Source organism: Falco cherrug, chromosome 4 (genome assembly GCF_023634085.1).
Source record: "Falco cherrug isolate bFalChe1 chromosome 4, bFalChe1.pri, whole genome shotgun sequence".
Lineage (NCBI taxonomy): Eukaryota > Metazoa > Chordata > Aves > Falconiformes > Falconidae > Falco > Falco cherrug.
This window is the reverse complement of record NC_073700.1, coordinates 95,863,629-95,884,964: the sequence shown is the minus strand read 5'-3', so window position 1 is coordinate 95,884,964 and position 21,336 is coordinate 95,863,629. Positions and strand designations below refer to the sequence as shown.

The 21,336-nt window shown below is 38.7% G+C and overlaps 1 protein-coding gene across 19 annotated transcripts in view; it reads left to right on the top strand.

Annotated features, from left to right (window-relative positions):
• Window positions 1–21,336, top strand: part of ARPP21 (cAMP regulated phosphoprotein 21) — a 146,116-nt gene that overhangs the window by 42,607 nt on the left and 82,173 nt on the right. For all 19 annotated transcript variants that reach the window (XM_055709724.1, XM_055709722.1, XM_055709737.1 and 16 more), the window contains exons 6-9: window positions 4,024–4,174; window positions 5,396–5,474; window positions 6,780–6,839; window positions 7,737–7,877. In XM_055709724.1, the coding sequence (XP_055565699.1) occupies window positions 4,024–4,174; window positions 5,396–5,474; window positions 6,780–6,839; window positions 7,737–7,877 (431 nt within the window). The remainder of the gene's footprint in view (window positions 1–4,023; window positions 4,175–5,395; window positions 5,475–6,779; window positions 6,840–7,736; window positions 7,878–21,336) is intronic.

Here is a 21,336-nt window from a genome sequence, read left to right as displayed (position 1 = left end):
ATGAACATATTTGTATGACGTTATCTGGTTTAGCGTGAACTTTATTTTGAAATATCGGTTTTGTACTATATCACAGGGTGTTGTTTGCTTTTTTTTCCAGACCCCCTGAAAATTTCAGCAAATGGAAAAGAATTCAAAAGAATTCAGATTTTTAAAATTAAAAAAATAATCAAAAAGAATATTAATATGTTCTTTTCTCTAAGGCTATCTCTTTCAAGGCTGCACCAGATACAGTTATGAATATGCTCTGGTTTCTGATTCCTCTGAGACTCCAGTTCATATCAGTGTCCCCCTTCACATAAAATTCACAGGTCCTTCGCTCTCTAAAATACCTTGGCAGAGCCAAGGAGGCCTCCCACTGAGTGGCAATCATTTTCTAAACTCTTGGTGTAGACTTTCCAGTACCGAAAAGTGTGTATTTGAGTCTACCTGTCCTGGTAGCGTTGTATTCCCAGCAGCTGGTGGAGCTCTGTCCCCTGCACCCTTCACCTCGGACAATAACACTGGTGGCAGTCTTTGTAAACTAACTTCAAAAAAGCAAAAGTTAAAACCTCAAATACTCTTCTTTGCTTCTTTGCTTGCTTGGTAAAGGCAAGGCTTAAACAAACAAACAAACAAACAAAAAACAAAACCTAACCCAAAATGTCATCAGCACTGCCTATAATTTATGGGATGTTTATGTGCAAATGGCATCAGCTATTGAGAGAGCTTGAGCAAGTGACTTCTTGTGAGCTTAGCACAAAAACAAAAAATCACATTTAAGTGTACTTTCTCACTGTTTCCTCTGTTGACTTGAAACAAATCCAGCTCTCCTATTTGCTCATAAGTATGGAGAGGCTTTTCTTTTTTCTGTTGTGTGTTTTTTTTTTTTTTTTTTTTTTTAAAGACCAAACCCCAGGTTGTTTAGCTGGGGAGTGTCTACATGTTCTACTGCTCTACGATGATGCTTGTGCAGTAGATGGGCAGGTTATTTTATCAGTTGTTCTGTTGTAGGTATATACTTTCTGCTTAACTTGCGTTAGTCAAGATGTGTGGCTTTTGTTCTGCTTTCATTTGTATTTTCTATTGTTTAATGGAGAATGAAAAGGAAAACATAAAGAGATTGTATTAAGCATCGCATGGTAGTTTATAATGTACTGCACAGGACCTGTATTAAATGTCAGAAGCTGGCAGGTTTTGAGGCAAAATCCCTGTCTGGATCGCACCCTGACACCAGGCGGAGGAGGGGTTGCCCCCATTACACACAGCCTCTGGTCTTACCTGACTCTGAGCAGCTGTGGCTAAGATTTCCTTGGCCATATTGAAATATTTATGGGAGATAAAAAAACTCCCTGGGCTCCTGCATCCATTTCCTAAAGACGCAATTGGCTTGATGTAATAATTAGGTAGGAGTTGCACTTTTGCTCTTGCTGAATTTTACTGATGAATGTGGCTCAGCTTTGCCATGGAAAGCTGGACCTGCAGGCTCCTCCTTGGACTGGCTGAAGGATATAGGAAGTTCTGTGCCAACTGAATTTCTTTGCTTTCACTTCAGAGGAAAAAAAAGTTTATTTTTGGTATGGATTTTTTTTTTTTTAATTATTGTTTTATCTTAACGGTTTACAAAGCACAGGGAGTTAATTACCAGAGAATGTACGGTACATTGCCAGAACTACTGAGTATGGATTGTACTGCAGACTTGATGTTTGTATTTATATTTGACTACTTGCCTTCATTTTCCTGTACAGGGAAAAAACTTGTTTACCTGTATTACTTGATCTTGAACGCTTACCTGATAGTTCACTATGTCCTTACTTAAAAGGAATGTTGCCTTTAATGTTATACTATTGACCAAGAAGTGTATTACTGCAATTTGAACATTTATTTTGTTGTTCACTATACTTAACTTGTATCAATGTATTTATTAATATTGTATTTTATTATTGAGAAAATCAATAAAAATCTAAGAAAATATACAGTAGCTTGCTTTCACGACTCTACAGCCCTTTTGTGTATTTCTTATAGCGCAAATATATAAGTATTATGTTACATGTAAAACAGTATCTACTATATGTTCATATGTGTGCTTATGTGTTAAGTCTGTTGTTTTTCTTTTCATAAGTGCACTTTAACAACCACTGTGAAATTTAGGATTAATATCCTAGGAACAGCATGGCCAGTTACATTTTTCTCCTGTTCTGAAAATCCAATGGTGCAGTTGCTCTGCTTTGGGCAGCGCTGGGAATCGGACTTATCCTTCAGGGGTTTTTGGCAGTGGTTGATCCAAAGTTTGTTGTTTGAATGAGAAATTGAATTGTCATTTGAAGTGAAAGAAAGCAGGCATAACATTAGTCCTCTCAGTGCTACTGAGCAGGTTATCAAACATTTTGCTATTATCCTTACCTCAAATGACCAGGAGTTCCCAGTCCTTCCGCCTGTGCCCTCAGTTTTTGGCTAATACTGTCAGCCAAAAGTAACAAAGCAGGGATTAAGGACAGTAGGTCAGGTTAAATTTTGGTTCTAGGGCTTTGTTTCTCTTTTACAGTGCTTTCCATCTCAAGTCTTTCGTGCCACATTAGAATTTAACAAAACCAATAATGATTAAGCTAAGAAATTACCAATTTCTGTCTTACTGTGGCATGTTTATGCTGATAGCTTGTTCCGTTAGGATCTTGTCTTACATGTGTTGTGGTGGCTGATTGGTAGTTCTTTATAAAATTCAGAAACCTAAAATTTGTAATAATTATTGAAAACATCTTTTGAATTCATAACGGTCTGGTTGCTTAACACACACACACACACACACACACACCCCCTTACTTCCCCTTACTGTAAAATTTTGTATCAATCTTCTGGTATGCTAGTATTCCTTGAAAAGTTGTGAAGGAAGGCAATTTACTAGCATTCAAGAAACTCTGATTTTCTCCAGTACTGGTGAATTTGGTTTTCATTAACATGATGCCAAAAAATTATCAGGCATGCAGGACTCTCTTGTATTAAAGAAAACTGCATTACCATGGGGTTTTGTGACAGCTGAATTTGAATGTGCATTTTTACACTACTTAAGCATATAGTATTATTTTGGCCATTTTTTCTTCCAAAGAATATGAACACAGAAGTATGCTTGCTTCAGTTTTGTTCAACCAGATTGCTGTTTCTTAAAATACATAAATTATGCCATGGTAACTTCAAAAGAAAACAATTTGTGTTTTGTTAAAACAAAGTCATTTTAAAATAATGTTGTAAGTGGGGGGAAAACAAGTTCTTTGAAGCAAATCAGAAAATGCAAACCAGCTTGAATTCTCAGATTAATTAACTTTTAAAGCTGAAGCATGCTTTCGAAGGGACTCATAGTCTCTGAAATAATGAATTTTTGAGGATAAAACTTGTGATGCCTCAAAGCAATTCACTTACCACAACTTGTTTGAAAATCACAGGGCACAATTCACCCCTTTTGCTAAAGGCACTTCTGCCTATGTCTTTATATTTAAAGTACTGGCTAAGTTGGTAAGCCCTTTTTCATACAACTGAGTTTATAATTTGCTGGCTCTCTTCCACTATCAGAGCCTGAAAGCTCGGTCTAGCTGATACTGCGCTTACGTCTGCAAGAGAGCTCATATGAACCTGTAGGTTTTTTACTAGAGGAAGAAGTTAAACTTTTCAGACGTCTATCCATCAATCATCATTTAACATGTATAATATTAATTAAATTATAGAATTACTTAAGAAAGCCCATATAAAATACTTGTCGCTGTTTTGATAAGTGATAATTACTACTGTTGACTAATACAGTGCCTTTAATATAAGTAGGCTACAAGTTTATAGTGTTCAAGTATTAGAGAAGAAATAGACTTACCACTAGAATTTGGCCTCTGAGATGTCATTAATTCTCCTGGAAAAAAAATCATTTTTTAAATAGGAAAGAAATGTATCTGGCTTCAGCTTTTCTAGCTATACATAGTTTAATGCAAATGTCTGCAGGTTAGAAGCCATGGGAAGCTTACTGAGTCTGGCCCTAAGTTTATCTTTCTTCTTTCCCAACAGGAATCAATCCAACTGCAGCTTTCAAGTTTTCCTAGCTTGCAAGAAGAAGATAAATCTAGTAAAGATGACTCCGAGAAAGAAAAAGAGAAGGATAAAAATAAAGAAAAAGATAAAAACAGTGAAAAAACCAAGATCAGAATGTTATCAAAAGGTGAACTTAGAATTTAAATTGCTATAATTACTGTTATAAAAAATATTAAGTTTTTATAAGCATGCATTTTTAAAATTTGTTATAAGTACACACTAGAAGTGTTTTCATACATTGAGAAGATTCAGAACCTGAAATATGTATGCATGAAAGTGTTTTCTATACAAACATTGGACTCTGAAAGTGAAGAAACTTTCCAAACTGAGGTTTGGTATTACAGATGATTAATTTTGTTTAATTGAACATCGTTGTTCTGAATACTTTAATCATGTCGTTATAAACAGATATAGGTGTGATCATACAATAAGATAATTGTAAGACTCTACTATGCTTTTTTTCCCCATTAATGATAATATATTGGCATGTCACTTGTGCAATGTAAGCAGTAGAGAGCAATCCTCTTAACTATTGTTCTTCTCTCATGGAGAATTTCTCTGAAATAATATAAGGAAATCCATCCATGATGTTTAACCTGCATTGCAATCTCCTATTATCAGCTACTAAGACTTCTTCGGAAAAGACCTTGTGTCTAAATTTGGTATTTTTTTAAAAAAACTGTTTATTAATCTGTGGTATAAAGTTGCAGTGTAATCTCTCAAAAATAATCATTGCCTACCTGGGTGTGGATCCGCAGCTGGTGTGAATTGCCATTGGGCTTCAATGGAGCTCTCACAGTTCACGCCAGCTTGAGGATCTGTGTTACTTTTGAGTCAGGCAGTATAACAATGCTGAAAAATTAATTCTGACTGCTGTCATGCAACCCTGTTACCCGCCCACTCTTGGGCGTCACTGGATTTCAGTCTGTTCATGCAAATACATTTCCCACTGGCACGATGCCTCATTTCCTGTGTGTACAGCATTTATGAAATGATGCAAAGAGACACTGATGAATAAAACTCTTGTTTTCTCTTTTTAAAATATTGTGTTTAGTAGTTTGGCAGGATCTTGAGTGGCCTTGAAGGTTTCCTGTGATTTTTCAAATGACCAGCAGCTTCTGTTGGTGTCTAGTTTTGGTGCTGCCTTCTCAGTAAAATGGTACAGAGGAGCCATGAACGTCCACCCGGTGCTTCTAAGTGTAGATCTTTCTTGGCTGAGATCCAAACAAATGTTTTCTTTCAGAGCATACGCTTTCAGATTGTTGGTGGAAAATGGAATTTGATTTATAGTTTAGTTTAATTGTAATCGTTGACACGAAATAAATGTGTGTTTGTTTTTATTTTTCAGATTGCAGTCAAGAGTACACAGACTCAACAGGCATAGATTTGCATGAGTTTCTCATTAACACATTAAAGAATAACCCCAGGTAGGTATTTTCTGCATTAGAGCTGGCACTCCTGAAATGATAGTTGGTGCTCTGAGCTCCCGTAACTGTGGACTGTGTTCTGTTAGCGCTGGAGATGGTTATGAGGGGAAATGTAAAGGAGGTAGGCAAAAAAACCCAGTAAAAAGTCATCAACTTCTCCCCCATGCAGTCACCTATTGCTTAATTTCACTTTCAGTGACACCTGGTCTTTGTCCTTTACCTTCTTGCATATAGCTTTGTGTGATGTTAGCAGTAATACATTATAACCATTGCAGTTGGAGACTTGAATACGAATATAAAGTAGCTTTCTTTTGGCAATGCTGTACACAATTAAAATCCTGCGCACAGTGCCAAATTCTGCTGTCAGCATTCCCACGGTTTTCATTTGGAGCAACAATCTCATCTCGTTATTGAATTGTCTCTAAATGTCTAAGGAAGGTTCTGTAATGTTTTTATATGCTGTGATTTTCAACATTCATTTCAACTGAATCCGTTAAATAGGTACCACATAATTCTGCAATTATAGGAGAACTAGGAACAACTGGGTACCTAACAGCTTGCATAACCTCTTGTATAGATGATGGAAGGTCCTTGAATTGTTTTATCTGCACAAAACGAGAAAGTTCAAAAGGAGTGATGGACTCTGTCAAGCTTAGAAAAAAATGTATGTGTGGAAATATGCTGGGGAATTTTTTGAATGTTTTTGGCAAGAGAGGAGGGGAGGAAGGAACATCTGAGACCTTCCAGTTGAAAACAGAGCATTTTGACTGAGAAATGCTGTAGCATTGCCTCCTGGGAGCGATAGTTCAAAGGCATTGCTCTGCATTGTGCTCTCTAACTAGATTAGATGTGCCCAGTCTTCTTGCCTGCAGATCAATGCCTCGTGTAAGATCTGTCTCAGACAAAATGTTGGAAATTTCTGTGGGTAGCAGCCTCTCTCATGAAAGAGCAAGGTTAGCTGGAAATCTTATTTTCCATCAAAAAAGGGGGTGAAAAAGGACCAAAGCTATCCATAGCAGAGTCTTTCTATGCAAAGCATTGATCACAGCCTGATGTGGCTGGAAGCACTCTTCAGACCATGTTTGAGCTCAACGAAGAGCTAAACCTGTCACGTATGTCAGCGAAGGTGTAGCAAAGCAGGCAGCAATCTTCTCCAGCTGTGCCAGGGCAAAGCATATTTCATTTGTAATCAAGAGGGCTGACAACACTTGCAAAATTGCCTTCCAAACATTGATACCATTGATTTTTCATCTAATATGTCTATTGGTAGTCGATACTACAAATCTTTGCATTTCTTTTTGACAGGGACAGAATGATACTCTTGAAAATGGAACAAGAAATTATTGATTTTATTAGTGACAACAAGTAAGTAGAGTTCCACGCTTGGTTATTAAGTCACGTGTGTGTGTAGCAAGGCGAGCTGTGCAAGGGATGCGTTCATGGACTACAGTGCTCCTGAGCACTGTAACTGGCGTGCTGCAAGACCAAGCTTTTATTTCCTGACACGGATGGTACTGCTTAAAGTACAATAGATGTAAATGAAAGCCTTTTGGTGTTCATTGCATCATAGTTGCAATGGCTCCACTCATTTAGGTCCAAAAATACAATTAAAGCTGTCAGTATGGAAGATGATCGAATGCGTAACTTCATGGGTTTCCCTGTATGCAATGTTACTCCGAAGCATTGGAAAATAAAACTGAACTTGGGTGGAGGGATTCTTGCTACTGTCTGCTCTTTATAATAAAATGTTTCTGCAACTTGAAAAAATAGACAGCAGGGATAGCAGCAAAGGAAGAAATCGTGCTGATGGGAAATAAGTGTTTTGTCAGTAAGAGAGAAAAAAAGGAGTATTTGCTAGATCTTTCCATCATTGCCCTGCACCTGATCTTCAGGAGAAAGGCAGAAAGCTGTTGCCAGTGTCTCAACAAATCTGCAGGATTTTTCGTGCAGGGAGCATGAGTGTGTGTATGAGGGGTTGGGGGATGAGTTCTTCTCGAGATACAGAATACTCAGTAGATACCATGAAGCATGAGCTTTATTTGTCCCAACGTAGCGCATGGAAATGTGCTTATTAGAAACTTGTAACAATAATTCATTTTTTTTCTGCTTTTTCATTTGCACATTTACATATAAATGTTTGCTACAAGAAGTTTTTAGTTAAATTTCTGTCCACTCAATTATTGAATGTATTGCTATTTTCATTTAATTATAGCTCAGAGGGAAATGTAATTATCAATGTGATTTGTTTTCTTTTTTTCCCAGTAATCACTATAAAAAGTTCCCTCAGATGTCATCGTATCAGAGGATGCTAGTGCACAGAGTGGCAGCTTACTTTGGAATGGATCACAATGTGGATCAGACGGGAAAATCTGTAATTATCAACAAGACCAGCAATACAAGAATGTAAGTAACAACTCTGTTGTGTTTTTAACTTGTTCCCTTTCACAAGAGCTGGTTTGTACCATGACTGCGTGGCTTTTTTTTGTTTTGTTTTGTTTTATTTTGGGTTTTTTTGGGTTTTTTTAACATCTTTTTTGTTTTTTAATCTCTTTTATTTTTGTAGGAGGAGTGAGTGCTGTGTATCGCTTTCCAGGGTGGGGAGGGGAGGACAGGGCTCGCATTGAGAGGTTATTTAAGGATCTAAAGATGTATAAGGAGAAATCAACCCGATTTGTCTCTTGCAAGGAACTTAACCACAATATCTTGGAATGTTACTTTCCCTGATTCCTTAGAGCCACCACTTTGCTACAGAAATGAGCTCATTGCTTTACATGTCACCTGATACCATATGGCTATATTCCTAAATAACCCAAACATACTTGGAAGATTACCTCTTCCCTTGTTCTGGCTCACTCTGCTTCAAGAGTAATTTTCTGCCCAGCCTGATTATCTGGGATTTGGTTCCCCTCCACCACCTGCCACCATTCATTCCCTTTTCCTCCTCTTCTCCCCTCCTGGTTCCACTTTATTTTCTCTTCAAATCCCATCGTTTGACCACAGAGTTTTTGTGGGATATAAATCCCTTCTGATGGTTCAAATGAATTGCAAAATTCCTGGCAGGTTAAATTTGTGCTGGCATGCTTTATGCTTTCCTCCACGAACCTGTATGAAGCTAGCAAAAGCTCGATAGGAGGTTCCCTGGCTAATTCAGCAAAGATGCAGTTGTGTCCTTGCCTAATCAGCATCACTTGTTCTGCCAAGTGCCACGTGTGTATCATGGACCCATAGCTTTCCTCTTCTCTCTACCTATAAACGATATAATGAAGAAGGAGTAATTACAACTGGGTAATGAAGTTTTGGTGTCTGGTACTGGAACAGGAAAGCCCCATTTGAAAATTATGTACTTCCTGTATTCAATTAGTAGGAGAAATAAAAACATTTATTTCTATTTACATATCCAGTAGTTAGGTGATTTACTTAGATGCAGTTGCAGAGAGTTTTGGTTTGTTGGTTTTTTTTTTGTTTTTTTTTTTTTTTTTTTTTTAATATCATTAGCTTCTTCTGTAAAAGGCTAGAGGGACTATTTAATTTTGCAAGATCAAAACCTGAGCCAAACACATAGGTATTTCTTATTTCACAGAGCCCTGAAAATCTTCCATGTGTGTGAAGTAAGTTTAGATCATGGACAATTTATTTCAGATCTTTTTCGTGGGCTATGCCTGAGATACTTGGACATCTGTAAAACAACACTTAGACATTAATTTTTTAAGGGTTTGAATAAAGTGTGCACGAACAGCCTGATTTTCCAGGAGTCAAGGGAATTACAGTAGTTTGATAAAACTAACACTAAGGCTGCTAAGGCTTAGCCTCTGGGTCTAGTAATACCTAGCCCTGTGCAAGGGTGATGTTTGGGTATGAATAAGAAAAAGCTGGGTGTGCAGCAAACCCGTGTCCATTTTTGAGCTGTAAGTGAGAAAAAAAAAGAAATAGTCTCCTCTTAAACAAAACACAGTCAATCATCTTTGAATGCTTTATAGGCATTCTTTCATCTTTACAGCTCTCCCTTTTCCCTTCACATCTGTGTCACCTCTGTAGTGCACCAGCTGCTACAGATCTTCCCTTCCAGTGTTGTCTTCTCCTGGTTGACTTGATAATGTGGTAATACCACATTAATACCTGGTAATGCCTTGCTCGGTGGTGTGGCTGCGCATCGCAGAAATGGGTAGCGCTGGAAGCGCTGCTGGAAATGCTTGCACAGCTCTTCTGGAGAGGACACTGAAGTAGTCTTCAGCAGTCAAAACTTTATCAGAGTGCCCTAGTGAAGCTGTGGCTTCTGGCGTGGTTGGGATGAGCTAGCAAGGCTGTTTGCTAGACATAAACTGGCATCCTTGCGGGCCAGTGTTGCAGGGGTATAACAGATTGGATAAGCCTTTCAGCTGTGGTCTTGCAAGCTGGAGGTGAGGCACAGAACCAGACAGATTGGTTCTGACACCATTCCTGTGTAGATCTTCCAGAAATAAACCCAGTCCTCTGTTGACTTTTGAGTACAGCTGTTTTGTAAGCACCACACAAACTGCAGATTTTTTCTCTTCTGCAGTGATTTGGTGGTAGGTAACTGGATTATATGAAGCTTGTATGGCATCATGGTGCTTCCAGTGTGTTATTTACATTATTTTGATACTGCTGTAAAATAAAGCTTTGTAGAAGTAGCTCTTTCTTTTCATAATTGGAGGAGATCGCATGCTTTTTTTAAAATGTCCCTGGCTCTGACAGAAAATAGATTCTTATTATCCAGCTTGAATAAGGGCTGATGAGATTTTATTATCTGCAGCAAATACTGTAAGTTCTACATCTGAAAGCGTCCGATGTGATTTCATGTGTTCTGCATTTCAGTACTCTGAGGAGAGTATTTTGTGCAGTTCAGAATCAACACCAAATACTGGGAATGTGTTGACTCTATTAATTACTGCTTGGACAGTATCCAGAATACTAGAGAATCTGGAGAGTGGCTGAAATGCTGTTCAGCGTGGTTATGCTTTGCTGTGAGCCTGAGCCTTGATAGTTTTATGTGAATTTATGGAGAGGCCCCACAGGCAGATTTTCTGAAGATTTGCATTTTGACAATAAATTATCTCTTTATGGCATATGGTTTCCAAAGTACTTTAGCTGCATACTGTGGAGAGGAGAGAATATCCTTGCATAGTCAAGAATTCATAAATTCTGCACTGGTGGTGACTTCTGTGCGTGTGCCTGTTTGGGAAGACCATATGACTCTGCGGAATCACCATGTGTGCTTGGATAAGCACCTTGTGGCATATTTCTTTGGCCAAATGAGGGTTTGTGTGACATCTGTGCTCGCACTTGCAGGTGATGAGTTGTTCCCTGGCTCCAGGCAGTGAGGTGCATTTATTTTGTTCAGCAGAGACCTCCTGTGCTCACTGCCCGCAGGTGCTTGGAGGCAGAAGTGTCAAAGAGTTAATGGCTTTGAGATGAAGGGGGTGGTTAGGACAATCTGGTGACAACTCTACCTTAGAAGTGCCCGTGGTACAGAGTGGATGTGGTGCCCGTGGTACAGGGGATTTGAACGGAGTGGATGGGGGCAATTCACTTCTTTCATTAATTGGCCATCTTAAGGCAACATATATCCATTTCCATGCACCTGTGCATTTTTAAAGTACCTGCTTCTTGGGGGTTTGGAATTTGAGAAGGTGCTTATTGAGGAGGTTGCAGCTGGAAGGAGGGCTGCAGCTTGTCTGGGGCTGCTTTAAAGAGAGGGGAATGTGATGGTAAAAATGCATTAGGACTTGAATCTCTCTGGGATTTATATCCTGCAGCTTTTGTGAAACCTCAGTGAAATCTCTCTTAAAAATGCAGCCAGACCATATGACAGTTTTGCAGTCTGAAGAGTATTTATGATGAGAAGCTCAATCTAAGGTGCCTTTTTAAAATTTTGTTGGAATGTGAACAAGTCTTACTGTTTCTGAAGCTTTTATTATGAAATGAAATTTTAAAACACAGAGATAATTTCAACTACTCACATGTTTGTTAACCTTCATAAAGTTAAGTCTCTGGCTCTTATTACAGAATAGTAGATTTTTAAAGATATATCTTTTTATATGATTTTTGAAATTAAGACTAGGTTAAAAAATAACAACTTTGAAAAATAAATACCATTTTTATTGGTCTCATATCTTACGAAGTCCTGCTAACTAAATTGTCCCAACTTCTGAAATCTTATTCTCAGCAGTATACATGAGAAGTTGATCAGAAAATGAAGGCATATTTTTTTGTGTGGTTTTGTTTTTATAGTCAAAGAGTTCAAGTACTACTTGAAATGTGAAGCCTGCTTTGTTCAGCATGAAACTGCTCTTGTGTCACCATTGTAATGTATATTTGCCCGTCACCTGTGTCTGCTTGTTGTCTAGCTAAAGATTAACAGAAGTGTACAGGGGACTTAAGACAGTGAAATATGATATAAGCAGAAGTTGGGAATTGAGGCAGTATGCTAGGGCATCCCATACTGGAGCCAAAAATATGTGTATGTGCCACCTTCTATTCTGTATATTCCTTGTAATTCCTATCAAACAGCTGGAAGTACTTTAGAGCTTTTTGAAGAACTGTTGATATTATTATACATACCAGTTCAATCAGGTTCATTCATTTAATTATCTGTAGATATGTGGAGAAATGGTAGGTGAAGTGTTTGGTGGGCTTGGTAAATGAAAAAGGTTTTCATTTGGTTGAGATCATCGACCACGTGACAAGTATGTCTGTACCACAGCCCACATGTGCATTCATGTCCCTTACATAAGCGTGAGTGGCAGGGCTCGTCAGAATTGAGAAGGTGGAGTGCTTATGATGTATAATGGTTGTATTTAGACATTTTCATACATTCTGAGGGTGTAACATACCTATTACGAACTTTATACCAATACTCACGTCTTCAGTTATGACTAATGTTTTTTCCAGAGCATCGTGAGTTATGATTCTTTTATTATTTGGTTTTCTTTCTACTCTGTTAGTAAGTAAATGTTAATGTAATATTGACCCAGCTGGAAGGTTTTTTGGTGCCTTTGAGATGCATCAAAAACTTTGGCCAGTACTAAGATGTTATGTATATTACAGGGGTCCCTTATAATCTAGGGCTGAACTGTATCAGCAAAAGGAGACATGATGTACAGTATGTACTTGAATAACTTACAAGACTTTTGTAGTTATGCCATACAATCTGTTGTTCTATCCCCTCTGTGAGGGGGTGGTTTGAATCGCAAGCAAAGAAGAGAAGTTCTGTTCAAGTTTCTATTGTGTATACACCGAGTGATGTTGCTGTAGATAACACCTATGCTAGTAAAGCTGTGCTGTGCTCATTTCACCGTCTTAAGATAAGAATCTGAACTTTGGTACCGGGTCCTACAGGCATGTCAGTAAAATGGCATTCACTGAACACTGGCAATTTCAATAAGGAATAGTTTAGACATTTTTTAAACTGGAGGCTAAAGTGGCAAGACTTCCTTGAGATGCTGAATGCAGAGAAGTATGCCTTTTTCCTTGACTGAGTAAGGTATTCGGTGTACGTGACTTCAATTTCTTTAAAGAGTTGTTTGCTGATGGGAAAGATTTTTCACATGCAGTTCATATTGGCTCTTATTTTAGTTAATTAGGTGTATGGTAGTAGTTACAACTGTGTACCTGAACACGTAGGTCTCTTCTTTGTAAAATCTGTCAAAGCAACTCGGTGTTTGCTAGAACATTTGAAGCGTGGTTTTGGGTGTCTGTCCCTATCCTGTACCCACCTGCCCCATAATACAGAATAGTTATCTGGCAAGTGGTTTGCTGCCTGGTGTTGCATCTGCACATAAGCACCTTATGCTGTCCTTGGGTTATCATGTATGTACACAGAGTAATGATCTCATGAGGTCAGAATCACTTTTATGAGCCATACGATGCAGGAAAACATGTGAACACCATTATTTCTCGGGTTTTTTTTTTTCATTGGAGTCTTGCATTACTTCAAGGCACTATGGAGTGAGCTCCATTCCACTATTTCTTGTTGTAAGTACTTTTTTCCCATCTTCACTACAGAATAGTTGCTCCTTGACTACTTAGAAATAAGCAGAAACTGGGGACATCTATACTTTCCCTCTGGTTTACAATTCTGGTTGCCTTATCAGTGTACTGGCATCATATGTTACAGATGTGTAGAGAAATATAAAGGTACATAGTAGATGTATACAAATAAAATGGAAAAACTGTATAACTGAGAAATAACACTGTAATTGGCTGAGACATTTTGTTCCAGTTTAAGATGAACTAATTCATTATGCAACTAAGAATTTGGTACGAACATCAATAAAACAATAACGTATAATAATAACTATGAGCTTATGTAGCTGCATAGTAACATGTAGCATGTAAGTAACAAATTATGTTGGTTTTCATGGATTTCTTTCTTCTGTCACACGAAAATAATTTATTTCAGTCTGGGATTAAATTAGAAACATGATTAGAAGGAAACTTTTTTCAGTGCAATAATAATCGTGTTTAGGATGCAAGAGCCCAGTGTCCCAGTAGTCATTGCTGAGATGTTTAGGTTTTAGCCTTCAGCTCCTTTCTGGCCTTTCCCATTGTGGAGCTGGGCAGTGCATCCCTGCACACCGAGCAGGGGAAGGCTTTCACATGCAAGAAGTGGGCAACTTCCCATGAAACGCTTCAGAAAAACGTTAAGGGGAATTAGATATTTTGCACTGAGGTTCAGGACATGTCTGCCTCCAGCAGGGGCCTGAGTCTCCTCGTGCACTGCAGTGCCTCAGCTTTTTATGGCAGGAGGAATTGCCTTTCTCTTATGTAGTCACATGGTGACTGGAGAAGTAATTCAGGGTGTACATATGTTAAAAACTGGTAGGGATTTTGGCAATATCTTACTATTATGCTACAGGCATTTGTTTTGGACATAAAGTTGCCACTGTTCTGCTAAATGCATCATTTGAGGTTGTGTGCATTCATCATTTCACTGCTTGATGCTCATCTGGAAGAAATTGAGCTGCTTTTTCTCCCAGTCTTTTTTTTTTTTTTTTTAAATGTTTATGTTCTTTATTTTAATGATACTTGAATTACGACAGCCTTTTTTTCTGAGCAAGCACTCTCATTTTAGTCATGTGCCTGTTTTACATGAAAGATACAAAAGAAAAAAATGATACTTGGTACACTTGAAGCTGAGCTGAATTTGACCCTTAAATACTGACTGCATTTCACGTTGAGCTGAATTTGACCCTTAGATACTGACTTCATTCTTACTTCAATGAGTGTAAGCCATGTACTGGACCCATGGAAATTACTTACTCTGTAAATGAGATGTTAGGGTTAATGAACCAGTTCTAATAGCTCCAATATTAAATTTTCATCTAATGTAATTTATCAAAACTAAATTGTTTATAATTGAGGTGGACATGTACTTTACAGCTGTCCTATACTGAAATGAAATATTACTTAAGCATTAATCACAAGACGTCTGGCATTTTTAAATTTTTTTTCTTATTGAAGCTTTACAATCACACCACTTAATAGTGTAAGTTTTAATACACCTAGAAGGTTATTCTCACCTGCTGTGTGTAAAGAGATGGGAAGTTACTCAAGAAGAGAGTACTGTGGAATCGCAAGTAGGTAGTTTGGTTTAGGAAAGCTCGTCCTTGCATGAGTAATTAACCCTCGTCTTTATGTCTTGTCCAAGCTGTAGCAGGAAAGTCCCATCAATCAAGGTGCTGTTTGGTCATTTATACTTTCAAATCACTGGAGGGAGATCTGGAAACCTGAAACAGCCCCTATGCTTTCCTCAGAGTTAACTGTATGTCAGTACTAGGTGAAGTAATGTCTTTAAATCTGGGCATTTCAGGAATGAGGTGTTGATATATGAGCAAGTGAATTTGAGAGGTGGTCCAAACTGCTTTTAGTAGTTGCCTTTTATGCTTGCCTGTGTCGTGTTTAATGTAGGAAAATATGATGTGATCACTAGAAATGAAAAAAAGTATTGTTTGGAGTTTTGAGAAAGCTTTGTCTTTATAAGCAGTCAGTTGTCTGTGCTGGCTGTTTCCAAGGTAGCCTTGTGAGGCTGTCTCTGACAGTTCATTAAAACCAGGCACTCTTCTTCAGGCCAGTGTTTGTTCAGGGGATGACTGGTGATCCATGAGTGTTCCTGCTGGAGATGGGGAAAATGTTCATGGCCTGAAGTAGAAGTAAGCACAAGTATTTTTTATGGTATTAATTTGCATGCATGGGGCATTGTACGAGGACTAATAGTTTCTTTGTTAGCTTGTTGGCTTTTGGGGAACCATCTTGCCTTTATTGGTAGTCTTCAAATCTTGAATTTGCTTCCTTTTTCTCTCTCTTTTCCTTGTTAATTTTGAACTTCTGAAATAAAAAAAATGTAATTTTAAATAGAACACAGCAGTTATGCAACACTGTAATTTGCAGCCACTTACAGGGTATGCCACATCCTTAAAATCAAATATTAATGAATCCTGTAATAAACTATGCTACCACTTATGAGCCTCTAATAGCTGGAAATAAATTGGTGCTGTGCAAGATATTCAGTCTCAGCAGACATCTTGAATATCAAGAACTAAATCCAATACAGGAGAGTGGGAGCAGGAGAAGCTGGTCCCTCAGATACAGAAATAATCTTAGGTTTGATCGCAGGAGGACAGCACAGCATCCTGAAGCTCCTAAAATGGTCCCTGTCAGAGAGAAGGTGTTGTGCTTCAGCCCCATCTAGCAGAACTGGTATTTCAGCATGGCCTTGGCCTGCTGGCTTCTCCCCTGAGTTCCGAGCTAGATTCTCATATTCTGGCCCCAAAATACTGGGGCAATATACTGAGGCAGGCTCTCAGGGAGTCAAGATGTACTGTGTTTTTTGCACGCGTAGATTAAACCTGAAATTAATGTCATGAGTTGTGCGATGATGCCTCATCATTAGATCAGGTTCTTTAAATACTGTGTACTTTGAAAGCTTTCAGGATCTGGCCCTCTGCTTGCTTCACACACAGAATAACTTGGCAAGGAGGAGGTTCGGTGCACATCGACTTGATCCATCCTGCAGCCTTCAGCTTCGCTATTGTTTTCCTAATGGGAAAATCTACTGGTGCCAGCCCCACTGAAATCATGCTGCTGGAGTGCTTGGACTGAGCGTCTTGAAAAGCAAAATGTTTACAGTCCAGATGCTGTTCTGAAAAAAAGTGTTAAAGAATATGCAATCTTTAAGCAGGAAAAGTGTAGTATTTGAGGGGGTTTTTGCCCCTGTGCTACAGAGAAGGCGGCACCTTGAAGAAACTGTCTTGTACAGGGTTGATTTTTCTTTTTGATGGCTTTTGCGTTTTATCATCATGAGAGAAGTTCTTAGTGACTCATATTATAAAAGCAGCAATCTGTTAATGAGGCATTTACCTTCAAATGCTTGAAATGCCATCTTGAGTGTTTTAAGTATTAAGTTGTAATAATGTAACTGCTCTGTTCTTTAACAATTATCTGTATTTAAATTCCCACTCTGGCTTTTTGAAACTGTGTTTTAGCATCTATCAACCCCTAAATACATGAAACCTATTTGAAGGCTGTAATTCCAGGCCGTCATTCTTGAAAAAACATAGTTCTGAGAGAATTAAATCAACTAATTTAACCTGTTGGGCTGGAATTCTGTCTTATGTCATTAAGTAGGGGCCTTTTGACAATGATATTTGCTTCCAAGTTCTGTAAATTCTCAAACTCTCAGAATATGTTCCCATGCCTCCAAGATCAAAACAACCATTTGTACTGCAGATAATAACGTTTTGGCCTGCAAGGTAAAGGAAAGAAACAGTAATGCTAACGTAGTTTTACTGCGGCGTTAACGCAGAACCCTAGGAGAGCCTCCAGCATCAAACCACAACCAGCACAGCAGGCAGATGTAGTAGATAGTCACAAACTAGCAAAACAAGAAAGGCCACCATGCTGGCACCATACTGTGTCACAGCGTGTCTTCAGAATAGACGCCAACGTGATGTTGGACTGCACAGTCAGTTTAATTAAAGACAAGCACAAATAACAGGAAAACACCATTAAACCATCAGAAAGCCTGCATAAGAGTGTCCTAATCTTCACAACTTCTCTGAATCTGGTTGGCAGCAGCACTTCTCTCCCCCTCTGTCCCGTTGCTCTCCTGATGGCATCCTTGTGTAAGAATGTTTTGTCAGTTATTTTGCGTGCTGGATGATGATCCTGCGGGTACCTGGAGGTGGTGTTTTGCCCTTTCCTAGCCCCATTACCCTACCTACTTTTCATTTTGTGTTGCCATTCATTCTGGAGAGGAATATTAGCATGCTGCCCCCCATTACATGCATTAAATGAGTGTTGCATTGCAAATGCGAAGTTGAATTTTTTTATATATATACTCTTGCTCACCACAGCGATCTCCGCTTTTGAACTCACTATCCTATATTGTATTCCTCCAGACAGCTGCTTTGCTGTTACCTATGAGGCTTTTGCAAATAATGTGCTATAGCACTTGCTAGTTTGGATATTTTTTTTTTTAACTACATCAGGTGCTGTACTGGCAAACCCATCTTTTCCACACATGGTGATATTGTTGGTTCTTTTGAAAGGCACCTTGCAACAGCCTGTGTGCTGTGGAGCTTTCAGAAACACATGCCTTATAACAAAGATTTATGTGCTGTATATGTCAGCCCTGACAATACCAGACTGCTTGTGTGCTCTGCTAATACAGTGACTAAGTCTTCAAAACTGTAACGTTCAAAGCTCATGCTTGTCTCTTTCCATTTGTCCTTTTGGTTGGTATCTGTGTTTCCTGTTTCTTAGCAGGTTATTTCAGAGCTAATTAACTTATATTAAATAAGTGCCGATTTCCGCCCCCGCCCCCAGTATTTGTCTCCCATGCAAATAGAGGTCTATGAAACTGCATTAGTTTGCTTCTAACACGGCAGACGCAAGGAAATGCCCTGTGATTTCCTTAGTCTGTATATCCTGGTAGCTATTACCACACTGCATTATGTTTTAAAATCTGTAATTTGATTAAATAGTGAATATCTGGTTAAGGTACTTAAGGTTTGGGGCTTTTTTTTTTTTCATTACTACTTACAGTGGTTGACTCAGAATCAAAAGCATTAAATGAGCACATAATGGGAAATTCTGCTTAAAGAGTCCATGTAAAAAAATATGCCTGAGGGGTGAACTCTGTTTTCTGTCATACAGGGATAAACTGAGAAGAACTCTCTTGAAATGAATGGAAGCATCTCACATTAAGGTCACCATAATGGTGATAGAAAAAAGTATTATAATGGTTGTTGCTATCAAAATCTTTTTCTTTTTCTTTTCCTTTTTTTTTTTTTTCCTTTCTGACACACACAAATGTTTTGCTGGTTAGTCCTTTTTTACTGTTTCCAAAATATGGGCTTCTTTGTGAAGACTGAGTCCAGAAGAGTATCCTTGCTGGGCATTGCTTAAGTAAGGACTGCAGGTGGCTTTTAAGTAACTATAAAATGAGAAAGGTAAATGATAATGGCCAATTTGTGAAAGAAAAAGAAGGCACAAAAAACTTCTAAAAGGTAGGATGGGGTTTTGTTCTACTATAGATTTGTTACTGTATATCTGATTCTGTTTCACAAAATGACAGCATGGTTGAAGTTAGAAGGGACCTCTGGAGGTCAGCTTGTCCAACCCCCCCTGACCCTGCTGAAGCAGGGCCGCTGAGAGCCAGTTGCTTAGGACCATCCTATGGATGGAGACTCCACCACCTCTCTGGGCATCCTGTGCCAGTGCTTGGTTCCCCTCACAGTTAAAGTATTCCAAGCACAGAGATAATAAACTTAACACATATCTTGAAGTGACTGTTATAATGATCTCCCGACATAAAAATGAGCCTGAAAGAGTTGAAATGATCATTGGCTACATGAGGAAGAGCATAGCCACTAGAAATGGGAAATCAGTATTGCCCTGAGATTTTTGCTCGAATACTCTCCCCAAGTCTGGACCTGATATTTCAGTGAAGTATGCAGAAGTGCTCTGGAACCAGGCAAAAACACTGGATAGGAGGCTTAACAGTGCCTGGTACATACTGTGTCTGGCAGTTGGTTAAACTGATCACTCCCCAGAAAGTTATTCCATAATTCATCCTCTTCTTTTCGCTGTGAAAGAAAATGGATTAGGAAAAGGTTTCCAAAGATTTTGAGTGTCAACAGACTTTGAAGAAGTCTGCAAATACTCAGAGAGTTTTGGGAAGCTTTTCATGGTGAAAGGCTTGGATGCTGCAGGATGCCTACTGAAGCTGATTCCCTGTAGGGATCCTGCTGGCACATACCTGAATAGCAGGGTGCTACCTTGCTATGCAGGATGGAGAAGGGAGGCTGTCTTGGCTGTTGAAAGTGCCTACGCTTACTGGCAGGTCTGGGGGTGAGAAGGGGGCTGTGCAGCCACCTGAGGATGCATGGCAAAGAGCACTAACTCGTTCTGAGATCTAGTTTCTTTAAAGCATTTGTAGCACCTGATCAAGAGCTTTACCGGGAAGGAAGAAATGTGCCAGGTGTTTTGTTCTGAAACACGTTACCAGAAAGAAGACTAACTGAGCTACCTAACAACTTTGAGGAAATATTAAATGAGTTCACATGCAGTTGTGGTTTTGTGAAGTTGCATTTTTATGGCACAGGTGTTTTGCTTCCACCTATATTGTCAAGCAATAAAAATTTGGATGACCAAAAGGTTATATCAGCTAAAACCAAACCAAACCAACAAACAAAACACCCCAAAATTTACATATTTTTATCTTGTGTGATTCCCCCTCCCTGTGTGCTGGTTTCTGAGTCTTTAAGGTGTAATTGGGTCATACTTCCCGGTTTTCTCAGTACAGTCCCCAGATTGCAAAAATCCTATTGACCTGAAAGGGAACTGGTATTTCTTCCATAAGCTTTTTTTGGAGTAATGGTGTTCTCAAGCAATGCACTGATTCCAAACATGGGGGCTAAATACTGAAGGTCATACAGGCAGGCAGCACTCTTTGTAAGCATACATTTACTTGACTCTCTTCTTGCAAGCAGTTGTTGGCATGTAAATGGGTGGCCTGTGTGGCCAGGGTCAATCTGCCAATATGGATAGGTATTGTAGGTTGTTTTGTTTGGGTTTTTTTGTAGTGGACCCCTAAGTAGAATACTCAAGTTAGTGATAGGGTCTTCAGAAGTACTCGGTGTCTCTTCAAAAAGGGTATGCAAATCCCATTGTTACCACTTAAAATTAAACTGAGGTGTGGTTAGGATTTGAAGATGTAAATTAGGTAACCAGTGTGACAATAGTGAGTAAATTCCTGATTTTACGTGGGTTTGTGATAGTAATTGTAAACCATGCTTTGACTTGAGTAAGACCTTAATTTATGTCAGTACTGAAAATAAGCTCGATAACTTCACTTGTGGACGCAATCTGGTATATTGTGCAGACTCTACTACTGACAGTGTTAGGACTAAAAAAGCTCAGAAGAGAAGTAAATGTGATTGTTATTAATTTAGGACTTGCATGAAATGAAATCACTGCATCTGCTGTGTTACTGTAATGATATACTGTATTAGTGTATTAGTATTGACAATATACTGCATCTTACTCAGAATTACATGTTAACTTCTTCCATTTCCAAGTAGACGACTCACCGGTGGATTCATAAACTGATGCAACAGATTTCTCTAACAGAATAGCCACAATATCTCTGCTTCCTTTTAGCAAATGCATTATACAGTTACAGGAAACTTTAAAGCTGTGAATACAGAACTTGTACTGACCTCTATCAGAGGACGAGATACAAATCTTTGCAGAGTCAACCTCTTCTCTACCCAAATGATTAGAGCATTTGGTTCCACTTCTTGGTTTTAAACATTGTTTGCCACCTGTATCCTACTGATAA